The sequence below is a fragment of the Priapulus caudatus genome, unplaced genomic scaffold, assembly GCF_000485595.1.
Source record: "Priapulus caudatus unplaced genomic scaffold, Priapulus_caudatus-5.0.1 Scaffold557, whole genome shotgun sequence".
In the NCBI taxonomy this organism is placed as follows: Eukaryota; Metazoa; Priapulida; class Priapulimorpha; order Priapulimorphida; family Priapulidae; genus Priapulus; species Priapulus caudatus.
In genome coordinates, this window is record NW_014577618.1 from 104,993 (window position 1) to 114,294 (window position 9,302).

At 43.1% G+C, this 9,302-nt stretch overlaps 2 protein-coding genes across 4 annotated transcripts in view; one reads left to right on the forward strand and one right to left on the reverse strand.

Annotated features, from left to right (window-relative positions):
• Window positions 1-1,092: 1,092 nt before the first annotated feature.
• LOC106811628 (ribonuclease P protein subunit p25-like protein) lies at window positions 1,093-3,011 on the forward strand. Of its 3 annotated transcripts, XM_014815330.1 has the most exons (3): window positions 1,100-1,266; window positions 1,482-2,232; window positions 2,276-3,011. In XM_014815330.1, the coding sequence occupies exon 2, from the start codon at window positions 1,609-1,611 to the stop codon at window positions 2,212-2,214; it is 606 nt and encodes a 201-aa protein (XP_014670816.1). In that variant the 5' UTR covers window positions 1,100-1,266; window positions 1,482-1,608; the 3' UTR covers window positions 2,215-2,232; window positions 2,276-3,011. The 3 variants fall into 3 exon arrangements, with proteins under 3 accessions (XP_014670817.1, XP_014670816.1, XP_014670815.1); XM_014815331.1 differs by having other exon boundaries at window positions 1,093-1,146; window positions 1,482-3,011; XM_014815329.1 differs by having other exon boundaries at window positions 1,482-3,011.
• Window positions 2,962-9,302, reverse strand: part of LOC106811627 — an 8,337-nt gene continuing 1,996 nt past the window's right edge. The window contains exons 3-12 of the mRNA XM_014815328.1: window positions 7,786-7,892; window positions 7,360-7,436; window positions 6,635-6,696; window positions 6,292-6,404; window positions 6,038-6,208; window positions 5,804-5,897; window positions 5,495-5,611; window positions 4,917-5,009; window positions 3,866-3,965; window positions 2,962-3,537 (exon numbers count right to left, since the gene is read on the reverse strand). Of these exons, the coding sequence (XP_014670814.1) occupies window positions 3,278-3,537; window positions 3,866-3,965; window positions 4,917-5,009; window positions 5,495-5,611; window positions 5,804-5,897; window positions 6,038-6,208; window positions 6,292-6,404; window positions 6,635-6,696; window positions 7,360-7,436; window positions 7,786-7,892 (1,194 nt within the window). The 3' untranslated portion in view covers window positions 2,962-3,277. The remainder of the gene's footprint in view (window positions 3,538-3,865; window positions 3,966-4,916; window positions 5,010-5,494; window positions 5,612-5,803; window positions 5,898-6,037; window positions 6,209-6,291; window positions 6,405-6,634; window positions 6,697-7,359; window positions 7,437-7,785; window positions 7,893-9,302) is intronic.

A 9,302-nucleotide genomic window follows, 5' to 3' on the forward strand; every position in this document is an offset into this window, starting at 1 on the left:
ACACACACTCTCTCTCTCTCTCTCTCTCGCTCCGGATCCCTCTTTCTTTCTTTCTTTCTTTCTTTGTTGTTCATCTAAATGCAATGATTCGATTGTAACCCGCAGAACATATATCACAGTTCACACTATACCCGGTAACGTTAAGTAGGGGCCTAGAACCGTAAATGTACCTAGCTGTGATGAAGGACAGTGAATGCACGAGGTGTTATATATACTGTTACACAAATAGGTATGACGTATATAATCACTTTGAATTATATCAGACAATATAATTATAAATTCGAAGTCGCAACTATATAGATCTAACAGTAACACGGTGAATTACGCGCGTATCTCTTATAATTGGCAGTCTGAACACGGCTGCACCGGCTGCGATATACTAGACGTGCTTCACTGCTAGAGGTCTGCAGTCGAGTGTTCCCCCTGTAGAAATTCCAGTCAAGGCTACGCGCGATCGCTCTGCACTGCACAGAACATGATATCACGTGAACGCCCGCGGCTGGGAGCAATATATCCAGTAGGCAAGTAATGTGGCTGGCGAGCCACCCGAGGGGTATGGTAAATAAACACGAATTGTATTTACTACCAAAGTTTTAATGTTTATCTACTCTCTTTCGCCTATTATTGCCGATAACTTCCTGTAAATGCCGTTCAAATGCTCCTCTGCAACATACCGCACGCACGCCGCTTGCCTTTGAGGGAAAGCGGAAAGCCGACATAATTAAGCTTACAAAAATTATATGCGAGGGCGATTTCACTCGTCTGACTTCGTCCAAATTTTATTATCAATAGTACTTCACTACTCACGGATAGCTGCTGCCGGTATATAGATACGTTGTGTTCGTTAATTCGCTGTCTTCTTTTATCAGAGTTAGCCTACTCGCCGATCACGTTTTCCCGTGCGATATACGCGTCGTCTCGTGTGTTGCGTTGACTGTTGTCACTTTGCTTGGCAGCGCCGCAGCGATACGATACGGCGATACGAGCGCTTGTTCAGTTGTTGGCTAACTGCCAAATTGAAAATGAAAAGGGCTTGGCGTGACATCCAATAGAAGAATACATTGAACTGGCCAATGGAAGAGCAGACATGGCAGCCACCACTGAGTAAGAAGCAATAAGTACATGTACCGAGCACGATGTGTTTACGTACGTTTTCTATACTTTGGTAGCCTCTATTTGAGGTCATAAACAACGTCTCACTGATATGATATAACTCTGGTGTATAAATATATGTCAGTACGTTAAGGTGTAAACGACAGTAAACAGGTATTGTGTAAACAACACTCACTGACACTGACAGTTGTACTGAGTGGTAGGAGTGCGTGCAATTTATTAGTATTAACTATTATATTATATGATCATGAATCATGATGTGCACGTACGTCATACAAAATGTATGATACACCAGAAGCTTACGTAACTCCGTTCACCGATTTTATAATGTGTATAAATAACAAAGTTCACATTTTGTTTTATTCCAGCATAAAAGAAGTGGCAGCCGTCAGCGATCCTTCTTACTAATCCATCCTCCAGTTGAGTTCAGCAAGCACCACGTCGGCCGAAGAGTCGACCAGTCCCTCGTCACCACGGCCGAACCCGGCGCCTGCCATGGAGAACTACACGAAGGGCGAGACGGTGGAAGAGGTGCAGCCGCTGCCGTTCGCCGTCGCCGCGGGAACCGTCGTCATGCGGGTGAAGCCCGGGAGCAGGGTCGGCGGCATCGTGGGGCACGCGACGACGGCGCTGAAACCTGACGCGGCGCGACACGTCGCGTTCGTTGGCACGGGCGCCGCCGTCGCCAAGACGATATCCTGCGTCGAGATCGTCAAGCGGCGCGCGAAGAACCTCCACCAGGTGGCGCGCGCCGGCTACGCGTGCGTCGATGAGTACTGGGAGCCGCGGCGCGCGGGCGAGGGGCTGGAGCGGCTCAAGGTCACGCGGCGCGTGCCCTCGCTCGCCGTGCTGCTGTCCAAGGACGCGCCGGCAACCGGCGACCCCTCGCACCAGGCGCCCGGCTCGTTCGACGAGTTCTGGAGAGAGGAGGTGGTGCGTGAGAAGCAGCAGGCGGCCGGGAAGAAGAAGAAGAAGGTACCGCTTCACGCGGCGGCGTGCGGCTCACTGCAGGAGGGCGTCGAGGCGTCGACGAACAGGAAGCGCGCGGCGAAGCTCGCAAAGAAGTTCAAGGCGAAGAAGGAGAAGGAAGCCGCGTCGTAGAGTCGTTTCTGTGAGGAGGAAAGTGAAAGGAGTGACATAGTAGAGTCGTATCTATGAAGAGAAGAGAAAGGAAGCCATGTCCTAGTCATTTCCACAAAGAGGGAATAGAAGTGGGCGGCGTCATATTTGCATCCACGAAGGAGAAGGAAGCCATGTTCCTCTCTCATCCTCAGAGGGGAAGAAAGAAGCCGTTTTGTAGGTGTTCCGCACAAGATTTTGTTGTTACCGACATGATAAAGATACGAATGTGTGTGTGCAGCGATGTGTTAGTGTTGTGTGTGTGTGCGTGCGTGCGTGAGTGCGTGTTTGTGCGGAAGTCTGTGAATTGTGCGAGGTGTAGATGCGTAATTACGAAGTTGTGTTATTTTGCGAAGTGAATAATTTCCTATATGAAAGCTGCTGTAAGCCGTATTCAAAGTGCGCAATACCGCATATATTTCTGACTGGAATAGGCCTCGATTGTTTGTGTGTTTAAACATGCACAGTATCGCTCATCTATCTCACTGTAATTACAGTTATGAGGTTTGAACTAGAATAGTTGCTTGTGGGATCTGCACGTACACGAGCACATCAGTTGATAAGCAGAAGCTCGATGGAATTTATGTTAGTTTGAAGTGTAATGAGAGGCTACTTTCTTTGTTGGGGGAGTATGGTACGTTCATGAAGTAGAATGCTAAATTGGTGGTTATTTGTCAGCATAATATAGTTAGGAAAATGTGGTTCAGATAAAATCGGCAACTTTAAAAGTTTGCTAATATGATACATTTATTTAATAAAATCCCAAGGAAGTGTAAATCTAAACCATTGTACATATATCATTACAACAAAAACAGGCATTTACACATATAAAATGGGAAATATATTACCACTAGTAACTGTACAACCCCGAAATCATGAGATGTGGTCTATATTGGTAAAATAAATTTTAATATAATTGCTCATGAAAATTAATAACTAATCAGCCACACACACACAGTCACACACTCAAATGTATATACACTGCCTTCATGTGGCTCTTTATTCTTTATAAAAAAAAACTCAAATTGTATACACCGCACCAATTTCAACAATGAAAAGAACTTTCCGCGAGTTCAAACAACAGCGACTTTCTCTCCGGCAAAGATTCGTCTAAGTTAAAAAGTGAAGGCCTGCTGCGGACCTCTGCTGCAGTGTTGTTCCCCACTCTTGTCATATTTACAGTCACGCTTTCGTCGGCAGGAAGGCGAATTCTGGGCTTCCACGCGCGCGTATCGGTCTGGACAGCTTCCTCCAATATCGCCACGCATTCCCGCACCAGTCTTAAGCTCTCCTCCCTCACAGAGCCTGGAAATACGTTGAACGTAGGCCGAGTTGTTACGCTAACACAAGATACCCGCGATTCGGCGAGAATCGAGTAACAACAGTGGAAATGCAACAGCGCAAACACTAATGTTTGCAAGTGCAGTAGCGATCACAGCAGGAAAAAAATTACTTTTTTTTCACGGGAGCTCTTTTTCAAGTCTGTGGGAAAAAATAGCTGTCGTCAAAATTTTTACGGGAGCTATTTTGAGCCTCACGGGAGCGAATCCGTTTGAAGAGCGTATCGCTCATCGCTCCCGTGTATTTTTTTCCCTGGATCACAGAAACACATAGCAGAAGAGCAGAAACTTGCCTCTCCCAGATGTCCCTTCATTAAGGAGTGCTTTCAACTTTTCCCTGGTTGTCAGACAGTTTGCATATGAGCCGTGTATCGATCCAACCGTTACCAGCATCTGCGCAAATGCAATTTGCATCAATACGTTATCGAATTTGATCTCGAAAGATGCGAGTACAAATACGTGAGCCATCGTGAGATGTACAATAGGCACATACGTCACAAACTGTACAGAAAGTACTGTCATTTTTGTATTATATTTTTTCATTATGTTGTATAGCCGCTGTTTGGTACTGTATTACTCCAAAATTTTATTATTTTAAAGGCATACTAGGCCCATTGATTATGCAATGTTGACGAATGCTAGAGTAACTGGCACCTTGTGTAGGTAATAAGTACATTACCTTACATCCAAACGTGTATTAGTTTGTCCAATATCACTGCTGGTTACTAAGAAATGTCTAATTGAAATCCGCAGTCCAAGAAATCAGTTGTTTACAGTTTCACACCGCTGCCGGCGAAGCGGGTGTGATATTTATAGTGCACCGGACATTTTCGCACGCATGCTCGGCCGTACGCAATGCTATCATCAGTGATTTCGTAAACAGGGACGCTCGTGATAACTTTTTGTCAGGGCTGTCCATGTGCGTCCGTGATTAGTACGTGTGTTTTACTCCATTTCCATGTTTAGTCCGTGGCCGTGGTTACACCACTGACACCACCATTTCATCTGGCGTCCAAAACATACGGGCCGCACAAATGTTAACGTCATCGCTCGACTCCTGGATGACATTTACGGCACATAAATAAATATCAACAACTGATTTCAAGTCTTGCTTGTAATGTAACCAGCAGTGATATTGGACAAACCAATACGCGTTTGGCTATAAGGTTATGTACTTATTAACTACACAAGGTGCCAGTTACTCTAGCATTCGTCAACATTGCATAATCAATGGGCCTAGTATGCCTTTAACCATCTTAGCAACATATCTCTAGCATTACGGCTACCTTCGTGGCATAAAGTTCTTTATCGTCTCGCATCGTTTTCGCTACATTTTATACTCACGTCAGCAAAGCTGCGAAGCAAGTCGTACGTGCACTTCATGGGCAAAGCGAGCGGTGACATCTCCACTTCGGTGTTTCCGCACCACTGCTTTAACTGTGGAAACGATCCCGACCTCATGAAGCTAATAACCTACACCGTACACAGCTAGAGCTGCATGCATACAACTTCCCCAGACCTGCCAACCCTTACGATTTTTTCGTATTCCTTACTAATTCCAAGATGTTTTTACGAATGTACGATCAAACTGAAAAACTTACGATTTTTTTACGACTTGAAAATTAATGTGTTTTTTACATTGTGAGCCGAGAAATATCTGGCGATTGTGGGCGCAGCCATATTGGATCACGCGTTCACGTTGTTCTCGCGTGATCTAGAGTTAGTCCCATCATTCATTGCGCGCATAACATACAAACAAAATGGCCGCCTGCTGCAAGAAAAGAAAACCCTTACTATTTTCATGAATCACAGGTTGGCAGGTCTGCTTCCCATTCGTTTCTAATGCAAACTACTAGGAACATTTACGCGACGAGTGACCACTACGTTGTGCACCTCGGGGGGCATTTGATTAACATTCTAACCTGGGTTTCGTAGCAACAGGTGAAGTTTGTCGCGAGTTGTTTCAAGTCGGTCAGCAGTAGCCTCATCCTTGTTCCCAACGTGTCCATGCAAGTCTCGTCGTATTCGGTGCACGTGTTCTAGCGAGAGCCAAACAAACCACCCTTTTTATATCATACTCTTGTCAACACTGCTTGTCTGCAACACAGACTTTTGACGATTGCTACTTCTGAAGAATCCACCCGGCTGTCATTCATAAAATGCTTTGTATAAAGGACTAAATTGTGTTATATAGAGACACAAAACTGCTACAAGTATCAATTTCTTCTTACCCGAGCCTTAAGCTCTTCAAGGTTTCTCGTCTCCTTTTCTATTGTTTCTGATAACTCCCGAGACATATCAACAAGTTTTGCTACGTCTGGTGGCCTATAAATACAAATGTATATCGAATTTTCGCATAACTTGTGAAAGCTATTTGAGATTATTGTAATTTTTGTGGCTATTTGTGGCTTACTAATACTTTTTAACAACAATTTCGAAACATTTTTGATGATGGCAATACTAACTTTTTGCTTATTAAGCCCTTCTTAACTTGGCTGTTGAGGTATTTCTCAGTGTGCGGCGGATGCAGTGATGCTGTGTGGCTGAAAAGTTCCTTTACGTCTACATTTTGCAATATTTCGTCCATCATATGGCAGCACCTGCCAAAGTGCTGTTGAAGAGTTGGCACTGAGTCACTGGAAAGAGCAAAACAGAGTCAAAAATTGGACACAAAAAACACGAAAGTAGATCTACGAGCACAGTATCAATGGGTGCTTACTTATATGGTTCTGAATCAGAGTGCTCGTCACCCACGACGAATCGTTCAGTGGTGAATGCCAGCCTTATTAATCTATCCATCAACGCAGTCTGCTTTCTGTCCGGTTTTCCTCCCTGCGTAATTCAGAAATGGTTGCTACAATAATTGAATGGGTCAGAGATAAACTTTGAATTCTCCTAGGAGAATATTTGCCAAGTGCTCTAATGTGGAAAAATCTGTTTTGTGATTTACTCGAAAATTAGCTATGTGAGTGGGTTTCTGATTATTAATCGTTAATAAATTAATATTCACGAGTGTAACTGACATAGTTAATGGACATCAGACATGTGCAATAATTGCATACCTTAATTAGTTCGACATCGTTATCTTCACAAAGTCCAAGGCTGGAGACGACAAGCAAAAGTCCTGCAACAACAGACGATTAATTTATCTACTAAACAGCATCTCACACTGGGGCTCATAGGGTCTATGTCCCCCAGGGTACTGCCGGAACGTACCCTGGTAACTATTTAATATGGTTAGGATTAGGGTTAGCGTTAGGGTTAGGGTTAGGGTTAGGGTTAGGGTTAGGGAGTAGGCAACTCCCTAGACTCGTTAGTGGAGTAGGCGAGGTACGGTACGGCATATTAGATAGTACCAGGGTACGTTCCGGCAGTACCCTGGGGGACATAGACCCTCTCAGCCAAACTGGGTGCAATCAATGCCTCATTTACCACTGTATGAAATTTGGACTGCCACACTAACACAAACAGGAAAGACAATGGGAAGACAGAAGGTACACAAGGTTCTCCTTGTGGAAAATCCAGCAATCACTGTCGTGTCACTTCATTTTTTAAGTCTCCTAAACAGTTCAACCGCATTTATGGATCAATCTTGCAATGCCCATTCGATCATTCGTCAGCAACAATCATGGATTCATGACTTGCTCTTCAACTAATTCACATACACGACAATTCCTAAGTAATAAAATGTCATTTCTTCACGACTTCTATAAGGTGCATGAGAATCTATAGAAATCAACACACGGTGTTGTTACTGTAGCCAGGATCACATACTCAAAATACGTACTAAGGATTCTTGGATCCTCCTTGCTGTACGCAGACAACTTTGCCTCCTCTAAATGCAGCTCGAGAGATGAATCAAACCTAGAAGAACATCACGGAAACTAATATTTACATATTCACATAAAGCTTGTTTGCCGATAATCAATGGAAACAGTGATGTAGTAACCTTGCACATACGTTTTCAAATACAGTAGAAGGTAAACTGCCCAACGTTAATGCAGCCTGCATGTGCATATGCGTGCATATGCGAGCTCAGCATTTGCAGCTGCAGATGCAATCGGTTTAACAATACCAACTAGATGAATTTGAAACCGTACTTTGTGATAATTATATATAGAAAGAAATCACGAAATATACACAAGAGTAACACACAAGCCTATACAAGGGGATAAGGCCACACATACGAAATGAGTCCTATACATATATATACCTTATGAGCAGCCATTGCAACACGTGTATTCTTGATTCTCCTGGACTGAAGACAAGGTCGTTTATGAATGCCTCATCACTACTCTCAATGAACGGACACTCCAGTTGCTGAAATTAATATAATATGTTAAGTATATATCAGTACTATATAGTACTGTAGTATATGAGTCAGCAAATATATTTACTGTAAAGTATATATTTCAGATATATATAGATATATATATCATTATTAGTCTGTATTGTGCAGTGTGGTGTTAGATACAATAATGTAACCGAACAAGAGTAGGGTTGCCAACAAGAGTTGGCTTTGTAAGTCTTGTTGGGTTAGAGTAGACTATAGTAGTATATTAGGAATATAGTATGTTTTAATGTATGTAAATAGATATTATATCGTCTATACACGAAGTCGGCGAATTTTGTGCCACATAGCGGTTTTTTATTTTAAAGTAATCATTGCGAGAGTTTTCCAGTGGTTTCCCCACTTTCATGATACCTACCGTTATTGCTCGAGTAACAGCAATTGTCTAGAGTAACGATAAAATGCCTTAGAACCTTCGTAAACACCAAATCCAATGAAATCATGCACGGTTACAATTTTGCGTTCTGTTTCTGTTTACCGTTGCCATCTCTCGGACTTTCTCGCGAGACATCTATCACGGTGCAGTAATGCATACCACGCACCGTAGAAATCAGGTCAGAGTGTAAACACAGAGGTTCATACTAGCGTAACAGCAGTGTAGTACTAATACCGCGAAAAGTCTGTTATTAGAGAAGCTTGTGGATTACCAGTCAGATAGTAACACGGGAATGACAATGACAGAAAGTGCTCTGAATTATTTTGTAATTGATGTACTAAGAATATAAAAGAAGACATGGAACATTTATATAAATGTAATAGCTATAATAAATATAAGGAGGGACAACGAATAGAAAACTGGACAGGAGACAACCACAGGTTACTGAAACCAGAGTTAGATTATGTACGGAAAATACTGGTGACTAGAAACACTAACGCTTCGCTCTTAATATAGGCTCTTCGCTCTATAATATAATAATATTATAGGCTCTTCGCTCTCTTATAATATGCGCTCTTAATTATTCGCTCTTCTACTCCGCTTCGCTCTTAATATAGTCTCAGGGTTCTCCAAGAGCACTTATAGCCTGGCAGCCCGCCAGACTCGTCGAGCCCCGCCATCCTAAAATGCACCCGCCACTCTAAATATCATAGCCGCCATGCTGCGATTTGCAACTAGGACCGTAAAGGCAGCACCCGCCATGCTATAATGAAAACGCTTGGAGAACCCTGAGTCTTATACTCTTTTGAAACTTGAGCTTCCAATTAAAGGCATAAGACGACCATTGATTATGCAATTTTAACGAATGCTACAGTAACTGGCACCTTGTGTAGTTAATAAGTACATTACCTTATAGCCAAACGCGTATTAGTTTGTCCAATATCACTGCTAATTACTAAGAAATGTCTAATTGAAATCGCGCGCTAACATGAGGGCCTACATG